Below are 17,003 nucleotides of genomic sequence, written 5' to 3'. Positions count from 1 at the left end.
CGCCTACAGAGGAGAGGAGATCACCTCATGCAGAGGGCAGTCGGGTCGCGCTACACCAGGGAGTTCCACCATCCTCTGAGTTACAGGCCGCATAGGAGCAGGTCAAATGACGAGTCCACCAAGGTAGCTCACCACCAGGGAGCTCAGCATAGCTCTCCCCCGGGCAGTTCACCATCAGGGAGCTCGACATAGCTCTCCCCCGGGCAGTTCACCATCAGGGAGCTCGGCATAGCTCTCCCCTAGGCAATTCACCACCAGGGAACTCCACCATCCTCTCCTGGGAGCAGGTCAAATGACGAGGTACTTAGCCAAAAAATAAAAAATTGGTACGTGACCAGAAACGGTTACATCAGATGTGATATCCATTCCTCCTCTTTACTCCGCCTTACAGCAGGTCAAACACCAATCTTCTTCTCCCTCTCGATGTGCTATCCATTCCTTCCTCTCTCCTCCGCCTTTCGCGTTGACTACTCTTATAACTTGACCCAGGACGAGCTCTGCACCAAGATCTCACTCTGTGACGCCTTAATCGTCAGTTGGCTGCCTTAAGGTAATAGAGCCAATAATACTTATATTAGAAAACAACAGCAGAGAAAAAAGACCAGAACATATATAGACCAGAAGGATCAATCCTCACCGGCTTCAATGCATTCTGGTATTCGCACCACCTTCTTGCCATTGTCTACATATTGCTTGTCGTTCACGGCACCTTTCTCTACCTCGCCCACAAATGATACCTCAAGACAGTAATCGCTAAATTAACATTTCATTACTGGTTTCTTTGGTAATATGCACTTTAGTTGGTGGTTTAACTTTTGAGTTGTGTTTGTTTGTAAAACTTGCAGGCGTGGATGTATCTAGCTGTTCCTGTTTTGCATTATGCGGGAGAGAGGACCCTGCGATTCTTCCGCTCTGGCTTTTACTCTGTTCGTCTACCGAAGGTAATCACTTATCCTGATAGCATATTAGTTTGCCAGGGTCTCGAAAGTGGGCCCAATTCAGAGCTATCTGAATGTGTGCCAAGTGTTTGAGACTTTGAGGCACTGGTCCAAATTCAGAATGAGAAGTGCTACCCCTGTTCTAGGGCTACTGAGTGATATGATCTATATACTTTGGTGGTTGTCAGTGTGAATGCTTCTGCAATTCGTAAGAAAAAAAAGTGAAGAAAGAAACAATTTCATTGTTCTTATAACAATATAAATGATAAAAATCACTGTAGACTTCTAAATCTCAAGATTATAAAAAGGTCTAGCTTGATAAAGTATCTTATATTGGCTTTTCTTTTGATGGGTGGAAATACTAATGTGACTATCTTTTCCTAGTGATTGACATAGACTACGCAGTTACTAGAGGTTGGGGACTTGGGGTCATATTTAATAATTCTGAAATTTTAAAGATACTTATTGATTATGCATTATATCCACCCTTGACTGTACCTCTATTTGAATCAGTTGCTCACATGGATCTAGGATCTACTTTTCCAAGTTGAACCTGAAGATCACTTAATACCTGTTAGAACTCTCACGTAGGGCCATCATCGCTTACCAGTGTTTGTGCAATTGTGACTTACACTTTGTTTCACGCAAGTGGGTTGCTTGGCTGAATGCAATATTCCCAAATATTAGCAACCGAGGTGTGCAATCGGTACTGCCTTGGCAGTGCATACCTCGGTAAACCTTAGTTCCAAAAAGGGCCATTAGCCAATTCAACCTATTCTATCATCTTTGGCCAAGTATATTCCTAATATTTGGGGAGCATTATGTATAAGCAAGATCCCTGCTGTTGATTGATGCTATGGGCAGGCACCCGTTGGGACATGCCTTTGTTGACTGCCTTTACGTTGCTTTTTATTATATTTTTATTTTTCAAAGCAATTATTTGACCCATTTGATTTTTAATTAAAATTTTCAGGTTACTATTTATCCAGGTAATGTTCTCGCTTTGCAAATGTCCAAGCCTGCCCAATTCCAGTATAAAAGTGGCCAGTACGTGTTCGTCCAATGCCCGGCTGTGTCTCCATTTGAGTGGTAACTTTGCAACAGTATCACTTATTTTGCACATATCAATTAATATAGACACTGCATATCTGTTTTGGTATCCAAGCTATTTCATATTCGAGTCTTTTGAATATCTTTTATTTTGCAAAAGCACTGGTTTGTTTTTACTAATTTATTTTCTTGATGCAACTGTAATGGTTAAATTTATTGAATTCTTGCTTATTCTTTTCCTAATGAGATTTTAGAATGTAATAGGGATGCTGAACAACATATGGAATTCTAATGATATTTTTGTGATGAACTTAGCTGGTTGTGATCTTGGCTAAACCCCACCTTATTTTTTCAACATAAGAGCATATAAAGTATTTGATATTGCAACTGCACTGGTTTATTTAAACAAGATTATTAACTCGTATGTACATATAGGTTCTCAAGTTGAAATGCTTAGTCACTAATAGAGACCCTTACTTAGCAATTCAGAGTTGGGTTTTAGAGTTTCAAGTCCATCTTCACAAAACAAATTTGATAACCGCTAGCCCACTTCCCCTCCAGGAGAATTAAAAGGGGGGGGGGGGAGTTCAAAAGAAGGAGAAAGAAAAACCTCACTATGCAGAAAACTTTTGGAATTTTCCCAACCTTTGGTCACTGGTTCTTATTTAATGGTCACGATCTTCTCTCAGATATCAGTAACACTTCAACCCAACCCAGAAATCATTTTAGTACTACTCAATATTGTTTCTAAACTTTGACATATAATTATTTGATAATATTTGGTGTAGATGTCTTTCTATGTGAATAATTTGCATGTTATGCTGTTAAGATATTGCCAACATTGATTTTCATACTACAGGCACCCGTTTTCAATTACATCAGCTCCTGATGATGATTACTTGAGCATCCACATCCGACAGTTAGGTAACTGGACAAAAGAGATCAAGAGGGTATTTTCAGAAGTTTGTGAGCCACCTGTTGCTGGGAGAAGTGGTCTTCTTAACAACTAAGAAAAAGTATGTAACATATTCTAACCTGCATTGAATTCAATATCTTCTGTGACATTATGATCTTTGTGACAAGTTAGGGATGATTGACATCTATGCCCCAACTTCAGGGGAAGTGATGTAATGCGTACTATATGTCGTAAGGGCATTTATATCTTTTTCCCCTCTTTTATTTTGTACGGTTACCCTAATCTATATAGACAAAATCTAGTGCCTCCAGCCAGAACTTTTGGTTCTCTCAACTCTTTCTTCGTTTTTTTTCCTCCTCTCTTCTCCCTCTTCTCTCTTCTTATTTTCTTCTAACTGAAAACAGTGAATCTTGTTTACCCTAGTTCACTAGCTGTCTCAGACTGGGTTTTGGTGTGGCCTGAATTCACACAAGTCCAAAATAGAAAATGATGGGGACAGGCTCAGGGAAGTGTTGGGGTTATAGTTTTGTATTTTGGATTTGTTCTGTTTTTTCCCCCTATCTTGTGATGTTTCTAGGTGTTGCCTTAACACCTGACCAGTTTGTAATAATTTTTTTTTTTTTCTTTTCATGAAATCTTTTCTTTTATTATAAAAAAAGTCTTTGTTACACTTACTAATCTCATGTATTGCTCTTAGTATTTGGGAAAGGCTCTTTTCTCTTTTCGGGTGCAAGTGTAATACTCCTACTTGTGTGGATGGCCAAAAAGAAGGGGAAGAATTATGTGGTGATGTGCAAGGGAAGCAGTGTTGCGGACTTATGTGGAGATGTTTCACTTGTAGGACAGCTTCCTGGCTAAAATCTCTGGAGCTGTTTTTACCATTCTCTGTGTTTTACATAAGAAATTGGGCTGCGGTAGTAGGTCATCTTCAAAATAGAGGAGGGAGATATGTGCATGGACAGGACTGAGCAGGGGCTTCCTAAAATTGAGCTGTGATGACAGCAGTGTTGAAAATACAAGGCCTTCCAAAATAGGGGTGTTTTCAGAAATGAGGGAAATGTAGTTGCAATGTTTTCAGGTCCAATTGCTAATGGGGATTCAATAAGAGCTGAAATTATGGCGGTTTGGAGTGTAGAAGTCTGTGGAAATGGATGTGTCTAATCAAATTATAGAAGGTGATTCAAATGTGGTAATAAGTTGGTTACTGGATGGGGACAAGTTATTTGGGCATACAGAAATCTGATGAAGAAGCTCAAGTGGTTGACTAGGAATCTACAAATAAAGGTTCAATGAGTTAATAGGAATGGCAAATGGAATGGCTGGTATGCTAGCTAAGCAAGGGGTTAATAGAAACCAAGTTTTTTGGGCTGAATTGTAAAAAATTGTATTGGGGGAGATAGCAGTTGCTATGCTCCATCGGGTTTAGCTGTTTTGTTTTTTTTTTTTTAATATTGAGGGGGAGGGGGGAATTCTTCAAAATTGTATATTTCTTGTAAATTTTAATTAATGAGGGGGGTGGGCTTCAGTTGGCCCTAAACCCAACCTGGGATGCTTAAGTTACCAATCTAGGTTTTGCTGGTGTGGTTGAGATTTGGGCCAATAAATCTCCCATATCAAAGCAAATGGCAGTTCCTTGTATAAATTTACTTAAGACTTGGCATAAACCTTCAATTTCATAGCTTGAATATTGAGTGCTCACATTTAAAAACAGTCACCCAGCCATGATTGCTCAGTTTAAGAAAGAGGTCTTCATCCTTGCTACAAGTTATAGAAAGAAAACTCCCTCCATCATCACCCCAAGCTAGCAAGATCTCATTAAGAGAATCATCCATGCAAGATACATCTAGCAAGAAGCAACCCATTGAGTATAGTGTTATCATCTTTTTGACAAAGGTCCCCTACAACAAGCAGATAAAATTGTTAATAACTAAATGTAGGTGAATTATTTCTCCTTCCTTTTCAATTAGTAAATAAAGGTAAAGAATCGCCATATGTATGGTTATCAGGTAGTGGCAAACCACAAAAATGGCATGCATAATTACAGATGCCAGATTCTGTTAAAGAAAATGAGACAGATCCTAATTCTTGAATGAAGAAATAGTAGTTCCCATAATCCCATCTACATAACATAACACTAGAGAGGATCTTTTTCTACAGTCTGTGATAACAACTGCAAAACTAAGGTTCTTAGACTAAGATCATGATTGTAACTTTATAAATTTAATATATTTATCTATAAATTATTTTTATTGTTTAGTTCAGTTTGCATCTTTTTTATAGGTAATAGAGCCAATAATACTTATATTAGAAAACAGAAACAAAGAAAATAGACAAGAACATATCTAGACCAGAAGGACCAGTCCTCAAGTAGAAGAAGACTTCAATGCATACTAAAAATATCTACATATTAAAAATATGTTTGTGCCCAGAAGATTACAAAGAACAATAAACATAGGAGTGCAGACAGATAGCAAAGATGAAGAAAGGAGTTTGCATTGTCAATGTTGCTCAGGGTGGTGTGATTGATGAAGAAGCCCTTGTGAGAGCACTGGAGGGTGGAATTGTTGCTCAGGTTCTTCTTGGTCCATTCTCAAGATTTTTTTTCTTTATTTGTTAAACTGCAGAATGAACATTGGATGATTTGTTTCTATTTGATGCAGGCGGCACTTGATGTCTTCACAGAAGAACCACCTCCAAAAGACAGCAAGCTGGTGCAAATTCTTTCTGACAACAGGTTCACAGAAGGACTAGGACTTGATAGCCTTTTCATTTCTAGAGTCTTGTGTTATGAGGAGCATATATCTGACAAATTCTTTCTGACTACAGGTTCTATCGGAGCTTGCACCATTTGTTGTACTGGCAGAGAAGCTTGGCAGACTAGCTGTAATCAAATTCTTTCTGACTACAGGTTCTATCATGTCATCAAATGCACATGGTTTGTGTAAAAGTGTTGACGGCTTGGCATTATAAAGTTATAGATAGGAGGAGCCCCATTAAGAATTCAGAGAGACCTCCTAAAATATGTGATCAATTTTTTAGTCTACACTGCAAATAGTATGTGATAAACAATTGATGTTATTTTTTAGGCAATTTCTTATTTTTCCCAAACCATGTGCTAATTTCCTGTTCATCATCAGTTAATATTTTCATGTACTTTATTTCTTTGTTTTGAGATATTTTGTGAAGTATAGTTATGAAACAAAAATGGGTTCAATTCTACAAACCATTCTTTTTTGTGAAGATTAAGGGTGGAAGACTTCAATTATACAAAGTTACGAACATTTTAAGGTGATTGTAATGGAAGGGAATATAGCATTTCTTCGTTCAATTATTAGAGGACAAACACCAACACATTGTGATTTTGATTTTTTATTTCTTCTTATTTGAAATTTTGAATATAAAGCATTTATTTTCTAGCTCTTGACAAAACCAATTCTAAGTATTTATTTTGAATATAAAGCATTAAAGCATCCGGAGGTCATTATCCTGTCATTAGCCCCTGCAAAGCAGGGGCCACCTCGCTAGTGTTAATGATTATAAAATCAGAAATGTTAATAATATATTAATAATTATTAACTAAGAATAATAATATTAATAATTAGCATTATTGATATAATTATCATTTAATTATTATTATTAATTCATATGAATATTAAATAATTATTATTAAGATCGTTATTAATTATCAGTAAATAATTAAACCAATGATGGTTTAAAACCCTTAATAATAGAAATAATTATAATATTAATATTACTGAATTTAATATTAGTAATGCTAATAATAATATTTATATGATAATTATAATATTAAATTCACTGATATAAGTAATTAATACTACTGACATCAGAAATTTTAATATTAATATTAATGATTATAAATCAGTAATATTAATATGAATGTTGGGTTGTGATCACAGCTGAAAGTTGACCATCAAGGACTTCATAAACACCATCGCATGAGCCTCCCGGTCACCGGCGGCCAATCGTAAATGATTGTCAGTGGTCGGTGATCTCATCAGATATTAATGAAGAGCCGGTGGTCGCCTGTATTAAAAAAAAAAAAAAAAAACACATCCCCCTATCACATCCCCTATCAGGTTGAAACTCAACCACCGGCAGCTTGATAAACACCATGGTATGAGCCTTCCGGTCACTTGGGGGCCAAACATAAATGATCACCGGTGGTCGATGATCTCATTAGATATTAATGAAGAGCCGGTGGGTAGCCTGTATTAAAAAAAAACCCCTATTTGGCTGAAACTCGACCACCGACGACTTCATCCACATGGATGGTATAACGGTCCCGACCACTAGGGGTGAGCGTTATACGGTTAAAACTGAAAAACCAAATTTTTGTTTCGATTTTTTCAGTCGGTTATTTTGGTTTTTGGTCAACGGTTTTTTCAATTTTTAAATATTTTTATTTTCGGTTTTTATAATTAGAAAATTGGTTAACTAAAAAAATCGAATTGACTGAACTTTGCATGTAAAATATAATATATAACATATTATATTTAATATATAATATATTTTGTATATATATTAATATATATGTTATGATATATATAATAGTATATATATTTTTGAAATTCGGTTTTAATCGAAAACCGAACCAAAAGTCTTGGTTGGGGTTATTTCAGTTTTCCTCTAATTTGGTTTTAGTTCGATTTTCATTTTTTTAATTCAATTTTTAAAATTTTAAAATATTCAACTCGATTTTTAATTGAATAAAGTTTCGAACAAAATTTTTGAATATTGTTCCCGTATTTAGAATGAGGCAGTGAGTTCCGTGTGAGGTGCGCTTAATAAGGAGCAGAGCCCAAAAATTACGAACACCACACTGACAAGAGATTACGAACACACACTACAGCGAGGGAGGTGTGGAACCAGTAGGCACTTTTGCTTCTGTAAGTGCACTACAGCACCACCTTACCACAGTCCACCGTTTTTCTTCGGACGCTCCTGCAGTGAGTCTGTGATAACTGCTTGTTTCAACAATTTGGCTTCTTTCTGTTCCTTATCGAGCCAGTTGATTTCTTGGCATAACCGGCGGCTTCTCAAAATGAAGGTGAAAGATGTTATGTATTCAAGAACCTGGAATCGATTTTACTACCCGCTTCTCCTTTCTCTCAAATCCATCATCATGAGCAGAAACAACAGCTTTTCCATGACTAAGAAAACCCATTTATCTACTTCGGTCTTCTCTGCAACAGTACCCAAAGATGTTTCTCCGACAGCTACCAACACAGTGGTTAAATCTAGCCAAGCGCGGACGATCCCCGACAAGATACTGAAGAAGGCGTGTCTACAGTCCCCCGGAGGCTTGCTTCGATTCAAGCTCGACTTGTGCTCAGTGAGTGGTGATCTTGTTGAAGCACTTCGCCTTTACGATGATGCTCGGAGTAAGGGAATACCACTTCATCAGCGCCACTATAATGTTCTTCTCTACCTTTGTTCTTCTTCGGTTGAATCGAGGGGTGGCAGGAACGATGATGACAGCTCGAATTTGGGACTGAGAAGGGGTTTTGAGATTTTTCAGCAAATGGGTATTGATGGAATTGCTTCAAACGAAGCAACATTTACTAGTGTAGCGAGATTGGCGGTTGCAAAGGAAGACCCAGAAATGGCTTTTGATCTGGTTAAGAAGATGAGAAGTTTTGGTATCTCGCCGAAGTTAAGGTCGTATCTGCCGGCGCTGTTTGGGTTCTGTAAGATGGGGGAGGCTGATAAGGCTTATGAGGTTGATGCCCACATGGTGGCGTCTGGTGTCACATTGGAGGAGCCAGAGCTTGCTGCGTTGTTACGGCTTAGTGCCGATGCAGGGAGAGGAGATAAGGTGTATGAGATGCTTCATCGGTTGAGAGCTACTGTGAGGCAGGTATCTGAATCGACAGCTGAAATTGTGGAGAGCTGGTTTAAGTCCAATGCTGCTGCAGGGGTTGGGAAAGAGAATTGGGATGTGGCCAGGGTGAAGGAAGGGGTCGTGAGGGGCGGAGGTGGGTGGCATGGGGAAGGGTGGCTGGGGAAGGGAAAATGGAGAGTCGTGAGGACTGATGTTAATGATAGAGGTATTTGTCGTTGTTGTGGGGAGAAACTCGTTTGTATCGATATTGATCTATCGGAGACTGAGAACTTTGCTAGCTCGTTGTCCAGCTTGGCTTGCCGGAGAGAGGTCAAGGGTGATTTCAACAATTTCCGGGTAATTACTATCTTCATTTTTATTTTACATTTTTTTTTTTTTGTGTTTGTCTTTCCTAATTTTGACGATTTGGAGGACTTGGTTTGTTTTGATTTATTGAATTTCATAGGTTATTACGCTTGAACTTGTTTTTTTTTTTTTTCCTTTTTTTTCTTCTGATCATGTGACTGAAAGTTTGAAATGGTCTAATTGGAAAGAACATGATTATGTTTTAGTCTTTTACAACAAACAATCTCAAAATTGAATAATTTTAAACTCATTTTTAAATGCTCTAAGAAGTAAGAATTGTCAGAGGTGATCTTGTGGACGTAGTTATTGGTTTTTGTAAGTTTAGGCGATTCCTTTATTAACTGATTATTATTGTTTTTTCCTGCTGATACCTCATGTCTCCCATGTTTCTGTGGTTCATAGGAAATTTCTTTGTGATACAGGCTTGCAATTTCTGAGAAGAAATAATGTAAAATGTTGATGGCTATTTGAACTGAGTTCCGACACAAAATGAATCTGTTTTTGAGGCTAAACTTTGTAGCTTCAAAGATTCATTTCTTAGGATGAGTTTTGAGCCCAGAAAAAGAATTAGATCCGGCAATTTTCATAAACCCAAACTTAAAAGTGATTCTTAAAATCACAAGATTTATCACAATTAATTCTGTGGAAGCATGCTAAATGCATCCTATAATATTACACTAACTAGATATCGATATGATAAAATACCTCTTTATGGGAGCTTAATTAGAAGAACTTCATTAAATTTCTATATTTCTCAAGGGCAGGCAACAAGGTACTAAATGCTCTTCCCTTTTTCTTTACGCGGTCAATAAGCCCAAATTTTAGAATGGTTTTTATCATTCTGAAAGCAAAAGTTTGGGAGTTAAAGTGGAAAAGAGGCTTATTTTATGAGATGGGGACTTCTGAAGTGCTTGAATATTGCATTCTTTTCCATGGGGTTTTAGATAGAAAAAGGCTTGGGTCTGCATGGAGAGAGGAGAGAGGACACCATGTTTGATTCTGTTCATTGTGACCGATGCTGTAGCCAACCTCCCAATTTATTTCCTGTCCACCTTTAGAATACCATCTAGGATAGCAGGTTATCTGGAAAAGCTTATGGGGAATTTTTTTTGTGGGAGTTTGGGGATGAGAAGAGGGACCATCTAGTGAAGTGGGACAAGTTAGTAAAACGAAGGAGAAGGGAGGACTAGGTACAGGGAACCTGATTCTTAGGAATACCTCTTTACTAGGTAAGTGGCTCTGGAGGTTTCCATTGGAAAGAGATAGGATGTGGCATAAGGTCATTGAAAGCATTCATGGGATGATGAACAATGGCTGGGATGCAAAGATGGCCCTTTCTTCAACTTCAAGTTCTCCTTGGAAAGCAACCCAAAAGCTATACCCAGTCTATTAATTTTATTAGCTTTGATGTGGGGGTGTGGCTCAAGGATTCTTTTTTGGGAAGACATTTGGTTGGTTGATATTTCTCTTAGTTCCCTTTTCCTGGGCCTTTATTCAGTGTTTGACTAAAGGTGTCAACCAATCTCGAGATTTTCACCTTCTCTTCTTCGGCTGTAAGGTGGGATTTTGATTTTAGAAGGGGGCTGAGAGATAATGAGTGTGAGACCCTTATTCAGTTGTTAGATAAACTCAAGTTTGCTTTCTTGGTTCAAACTGTGGAGGACACTAGAGTCTGGACTACCTCCCCCGATGGTATTTTTACTTGTTCCTCTTTTTTCAATTAACTTTTGCAAAAAATTTCCTAGTGAAAGAGATTTGGAGTAAGCCCATACCACCCAAAGTTCAAGCACTATGCTAAGAGGTTTTTCTTGGAAAGGTGAACGCATGTGATATGCTTCAAAACAGGAGGCTGAATAAATGTCTTTCCCCACATGTGTGTTTTCTTTGTTTTGAAAATGGTGAATCCTTACCCCATTTACTAATCTCTTATCCTTTTTGTTTCTTTTTGGTTGCAAGTGGATAATTCACCAGGCTGTAGTGAGTCTCTTTGGTCCAAATTTCCTAAGACAGCCAACAAAAAGAGGGAGAACAATATGGAAGACAATTAAAGCTGTTATGTTGTGGACCATTTGGGAGGAGAAGAATGCAAGAATATTTAATGAGAAGCTCAGGTCAAAGGAGGACTAGGTCGACATAATAAAATAAAAGTGGCTCATTGGGTAAAAAACTCTTGACACCTTCCAATGTTTTACAGTGACTGATATATAAGGGCTTGGAATGAGGTGTTACACTCCTCTAAAGAAAAGGAAAGAGAGATGATGGAATGGAAGCCACCAACAAGGGATAAGATAAAGTTAAATTTTGATGGGAGCTCTATGGGAAACTCAGGGATGGCAAGTATTGGTGGTGAGTTTAGAGACTCCTCAAGTGCAGTACTGGCTATGTACTCAGGACCTATAGGAGAAGGGGACTTATTAAAGGCTGAACTGATGGCACTTTTACAAGGCCTAAAACTTGCTACGCAATCCAATTTTAGAAATCTAGAAGTTGAGGGAGATACAAAAGTGGTTATTTCTCGGATCACTTCAGTAGAAATCTTGCTGAATTAAAAATCTGTGAAAGAAAAGATGTTTTCTTGAAGAAGAGAAGAGAGAAGAAGAAGAAGAGGAAGAGGTTTGAGAGAGAAAAGAGAGCTCTTAATTTGGCCGCCTCCTTCACTAGTATTTATATTAAAAATATAAAGTGGAGTACAATGACAAATATGCCCTTATATGGCGGCAAGCATCTAAAACTGCATAAAACACTAAAAAGGCAATCAACAAAGGGCCCAACAAGAGTGCTGTGGTCCCCACTTCCCATCTAAACATTAAACATGTAAAATATTACTGCTAAATCTGCACAAAACTGATTAAATTCTCAACACTCCCCCTCAAGTTGGGAGTAAATGTCACACATTCTCAATTTGCGTAGGTCATGTTCAAGCTTGTTCTTCGCAACTCCTTTAGTGAGGACATCAGCCAACTGCAATTCTGAAGAGATGGATGTAGTAATGAGTGTGGCTTGGACCCCCTCACCTAGTGGATTCTTGAAATTAAACTTTGATGGATGTAGTAGGGGAAACTCGGGACAATCGGGGATCGGGGGTGTTTTTAGGGATGAAAATGGGGTCATCTCTGCTATGTTCTCAGGCCCAATTGGAGTGGGTGACTCCCTTAGAGCTGAGATATGTGCAGTTATGGAAGGAGTCCGGAAAGCTAAGGAATTGAACATCAAGAAACTTATAATTGAAGGGGATTCAGAGGTGGTGATAGGGTGGCTGACTAAAGATCAAAATGATTTATGGAAGTATAATAATGAGAAGAGGAAATTCAAATGACTGGTGCGGGAGATGGAAGTTAAGACATGTTGGACTAAAAGATCAGCTAATTCCCTAGCTGACGGTTTAGCAAAACAAGGGGCATAAAGGGATTCTTTGTTTTGGGCTAAGCTGTAACGTTAGTGTCTTTGTATCTTTGTATTTTCTTTTTTCCTTTCTTGAAGTTCTTTGTGACTCTTGGAAGATATGTGTGTTTGTCTTCCGCTTGTAAATTTTCTACTGATGAATTAATGAAAGTGTTATTGATAAAAAAAAAAGAGACATAAGGCAAGCAAACTTCTCTAGTTGTTACCCTCTCTCTTATGAAGTGCCTATCAACTTCAATGTGTTTTGTCTTGTCATGCTGAATTGGATTATGGGCAATATTGATTGCAGCTTGGTTGTCATAGTATAACATCATAGGTTCCTCTACTTTTATCCCAATCTCACTCAGTAGGGATCTAACCAAAGGTAGTTCTGAAACACCATGAGCCATGGATCTATATTCAGCCTTTGCACTTGATCTAGCCACAACTGTCTGTTTTTTTACTCTTCCATGAATTCAGGTTTCCACCCACAAAGGTACATACCCCTGATGTAGATCTCCTATCATCTAAACAACCTGCCCAATCCGCACCTGTATATCAAAATTTCATGGTCTGAGAAAAGAATATCTCTGTTGGGGTGCTTCTTCAGGTATGCAAGTATTCTTTCTGTTTTGGAGCAGCTACAGTAATCCGAACCAGTGAAGAAGGAAGAAGAAGATGAGGAAGAAGACAAGAGAAAGAGAGAACAGGAGGGTTTAGTCGAAACTTATTAGTCTCCCATTCAGTCGACCCCCTTATGTTTATTAGGTTCTAATTACACTTACAAAGACTAAACTGCCCTCACTTAACTGTGGGGCAGAGTACTCTAATAAAACAGCCACATAAGCAAAGTACTTAACTGACATGAGATTACTAAACTACCCCTATTCGGCTCACTCTAACACTCCCCCTCAAGCTGGAGAATATATGTTATATAATCCCAGCTTGTTACATAGATGGTTCACTTTCCCTGAGTTTAGAGCTTTTGTAAACAAATCTGCCCATTGATCATTCGAGCCCACATGTTCTGTGTTTATCTCTCCAGCAAGGACCTTCTCCCTCACAAAGTGGCAATCAACCTTTATGTGCTTTGTTCTCTCATGAAATACAGGATTGGATGAGATATGGAGTGCAGCTTGGTTGTCACAATATAGTCTCATAGGTTTATCCATGTGAAACCCAATTTCTTGTAGAAGATTCCTCAACCACACTAACTCACAGGTAGTATGTGCCATGGCCTTATACTCAGCTTCAGCACTACTTCTGGCCACAACCGTCTGCTTTTTACTCTTCCACGTCACAAGATTTCCTCCAAGAAATATGCAATAGCTTGTAGTAGATCTTCTATCATTCACTGAGCCTGCCCAGTCTGCATCTGTATACCCCACTACTTCAAGTTTTCCTCCTGGTTTATACAATAGTCCACGGCCTGGAGCTCCTTTCAGATACCTCACAATTCTAAGAATTGCATCCCAGTGAGGTATACGAGGGTTCTGCATGAATTGACTCACCACACTGACTGCAAAGGATATGTCGGGTCTCGTGATAGTCAGATAGTTCAGCTTCCCCACTAGTCGTTTATACCTTCCAGGATCTTCAAATACTTCTCCTGTATCACTGCTCAACTTAACATTTGGTTCCATAGGGGTCTCAGCCGGTTTTGCACCTAACAGTCCTGTTTCTTTCAATAGATCAAGAACATATTTTCTTTGGCACAGATTTACACCTTGTTTTGACCTGGCAACTTCTATTCCCAAGAAATATATCAATGTTCCGAGATCTTTTGTTTGGAAATGATTTTGCAGAAATACCTTTAATTTGCCAATCCTCAATTTATCACTGCCAGTAATGACAATATCATTCACATAGACCACTAATAGAATCTTCCCAGCTTCTGAGTCACAATGTTCCAACATCTTTTGTTTGGAAATGATTTTGCAGAAATACCTTTAATTTGCCAATCCCCAATTTATCACTGCCAGTAGTGACAATATCCTCCACATAGACCACTAATAGAATCTTCCCAGCTTCTGAGTCATAGCTGAACACTGAGTGATCTACCTGGCACTGCTTCATTCCAAAACTCTTCACCACTTCACTGAACTTCCCAAACCAAGCATGCGGCGATTGTTTCAGCCCATAAATTGCCTTCTTCAATCTGCATACCTTACCATCCTCCCCTTGAGCAACAAACCCAGGTGGTTGCTCCATATATACCTCCTCCACAAGATCACCATGGAGAAAGGCATTCTTTATATCAAGCTGAAACAGAGGCCAATCATACATAACTGCCAGGGAAATTAGTACACGAACAGAACCAATCTTAGCCACCGGAGAGAATGTCTCCATGTAGTCCACTCCATACAACTGTGAGTAACCTTTAGCAACAAGTCTAGCCTTCAGACGCTCCACACTACCATCTGGCAAGTATTTCACAGTATAAACTCATTTACATCCCACAACATGCTTACCAGGTGGGAGAATAGTAAGTTCCCACGTTTGAGTATGTTGAAGAGCAGAAAGTTCCTCCTCCATTGCCCGCCGCCAATCAGGTGAACTGAGAGCTTCTTGAACATTGTTAGGTATGGAAATAGAGGATAAAAGGGAAACAAACTGGCGATGTGATGTAGAAAGACGAGATAATGAAACAAAATTGGAAATGGGATGGAGGGTAGAACTGTGTTTACCTTTCCGTAAGGCAATGGGTAGGTCAAGGTCTGAAGGTTCAACAATAGGAGCCATGAGAGGATCTGTAGATGAGGTAGAAGCTGGAGGAGGGGCCGGTGTCGTTCGACGTGTATAAACTTGCCGGATTGGTGGACGTTCGGGGGTGATCTGCACGGGATGAGGTGATGAGTCTACTCCAACAACAGCATCTGGAACTGGATCACTGACAGGGAGAGGAAGAGGAAGTGCGGGTGGAGACGAAGGCGCTTCAGGACTTGAGAAGAAGGGGACTGACTCAAAAAATGTGACATCAGGGCAGACATAGCACTTCCGGGTAATGGGATTATTACACTTGTACCCTTTTTGAGTCCGTGAGTAGCCAAGGAAGACACATTTAATTGAGCGTGCATCTAGCTTGTCTATTCCAGGGCTCAGATTGTGGACAAAGCACACGCAACCAAAGACACGAGGAATTAATGGGAATGGAGATAAAGTGGGAAACAAGATAGAGAAGGGGGACCGACCATGAAGGATGAAGGAGGGCATCCGATTAATGAGAAAACATGCAGTGAGTACAGCATCACTCCAAAAACGTTTAGGAACATTCATGTGGTGAAGAATAGATCGAGCAGTTTCAAGAAGCTGACGGTTCTTCCGTTCAGCTACCCCATTTTGTTGAGGGGTGTATGCACATGATGTCTGATGAATAACGCCATGTTGTTCTAAATACTGTTGAAATGAAGTAAGAAAGTATTCACGACCATTATTTGAACGGAGAATTTTGATTGGAACACCAAATTGTGTGCGTATTTCAGCATGGAATTTTTGAAAAATGGAAAACAATTCACTTCTTTCTTTCATTAAGTAAATCCATGTCATTCTTGAACAATCATCAATAAAGGAGACAAAATACTTGTACCCATTATAAGACTCTATTTTGATTGGACCCCAAACATCTGAATGAACCAAAGAAAAAGGACTCAACATACGACTCTCAACTCTTGGACTGAAGGACACACGACGATGTTTCTCAAACTGACATGACTCACATTGCAAAACTGACAAATGACTCAATGACAGGACCAAAATCTTGAGAGCCTTGAGACATGGATGTCCCAGTCGGTAATGCCATTGTAGAGGAGTAAGTGAAGTCTGAAGAGCAATTGAAGATCCACCACCGTCAAGATAATATAGTCCACCAGCTTCATGCCCCCCACCAATCTTCTTCCCCGTCTTGAGATCCTGAAAAACACAAGTGGAAGGAAAGAAGGTAACAGAACAGTTAAGAGCTTTGGTTATTTTACTAACAGACGTAAGATTGAATGGAAACTTATGGACATATAAAACAGATGATAAGGGCATAGAAGCCATGTCAACATTACCAACCCCACATATGGGAGATGAGGACCCATTGGCCAAGATTGTTGCAAATTTTACCACCCATTAATAAAATTAATCTTTTTGCTGATAAAAAAATAATAGCAGTAAATGAAACTCTGTGAATTTCTTCAAGAACCATCACAGAATGACCTAGCTGACTCATTTACTATGAGTGGGGTTATTAGGGAAGAGTTATATTGGGGATTTGCGCTTCCTGCTTGGAGGAGCTTATTATATGTGGATATCTGGCCACTCCCTTTTTATGTACTTTTTCTGTTATCTTTTCTTATGGTAAAATTATTCTGCTATTGTTCGTCATCATCATCATTGTCTAAGCCCTGTCCCAACTATGTGGGGCTGGTCACATGAATCCTGTTTTGCCATTGCATTCTGCCTACTGCCATATCCTTCGTTAAATTATGGGTGCTTACATAAATTCTTATTAATTCCTCTCAATTCCCTT

At 38.9% G+C, this 17,003-nt stretch overlaps 2 protein-coding genes across 20 annotated transcripts in view; both read left to right on the top strand.

Annotated features, from left to right (window-relative positions):
* The first annotated feature begins 325 nt into the window (after positions 1-325).
* Positions 326-6,127, top strand: LOC104605254 (respiratory burst oxidase homolog protein F-like). 12 transcript variants are annotated; one of them, XM_088886778.1, is made up of 7 exons: positions 326-746; positions 846-941; positions 1,928-2,027; positions 2,848-3,004; positions 5,417-5,476; positions 5,565-5,638; positions 5,731-6,127. In XM_088886778.1, the coding sequence occupies exons 1-4, from the start codon at positions 731-733 to the stop codon at positions 2,996-2,998; spliced, it is 363 nt and encodes a 120-aa protein (XP_088742904.1). In that variant the 5' UTR covers positions 326-730; the 3' UTR covers positions 2,999-3,004; positions 5,417-5,476; positions 5,565-5,638; positions 5,731-6,127. The 12 variants fall into 12 exon arrangements, with proteins under 12 accessions (XP_088742904.1, XP_088742903.1, XP_088742900.1 ...); XM_088886777.1 differs by having other exon boundaries at positions 5,368-5,476; XM_088886774.1 differs by having other exon boundaries at positions 327-746; positions 3,602-5,476.
* Positions 6,128-7,732: 1,605 nt separating this feature from the next.
* Positions 7,733-17,003, top strand: part of LOC104605255 (proteinaceous RNase P 1, chloroplastic/mitochondrial-like) — a 78,531-nt gene continuing 69,260 nt past the window's right edge. For 4 of the 8 annotated variants that reach the window (XM_088896291.1, XM_088896286.1, XM_088896289.1 and 1 more), the window contains exon 1: positions 7,738-9,103. In XM_088896291.1, the coding sequence (XP_088752417.1) occupies positions 7,967-9,103 (1,137 nt within the window). In that variant the 5' untranslated portion in view covers positions 7,738-7,966. Of the gene's footprint in view, positions 9,104-17,003 lie in introns of all 8 variants that reach the window. The other 4 variants (XM_088896290.1, XM_010269940.3, XM_088896285.1 and 1 more) reach the window with 3 other exon arrangements.

This window comes from Nelumbo nucifera, chromosome 1 (assembly GCF_055504915.1).
Source record: "Nelumbo nucifera cultivar China Antique chromosome 1, China Antique-T2T, whole genome shotgun sequence".
In the NCBI taxonomy this organism is placed as follows: Eukaryota; Viridiplantae; Streptophyta; class Magnoliopsida; order Proteales; family Nelumbonaceae; genus Nelumbo; species Nelumbo nucifera.
The sequence above is the reverse complement of the archived record's forward strand: the minus strand, read 5'-3'. Positions and strand labels throughout refer to the sequence as shown.

What these genes read in the sequence shown, in the direction of transcription:
- LOC104605254 (XM_088886778.1), top strand. An exon ending in ACTCTGTTCGTCTACCGAAG is followed by an intron (nt 942 to 1,927) that starts GTAATCACTTAT and finishes CTATTTATCCAG; the next exon opens with GTAATGTTCTCGCTTTGCAA. An exon ending in GCTGTGTCTCCATTTGAGTG is followed by an intron (nt 2,028 to 2,847) that starts GTAACTTTGCAA and finishes TTCATACTACAG; the next exon opens with GCACCCGTTTTCAATTACAT.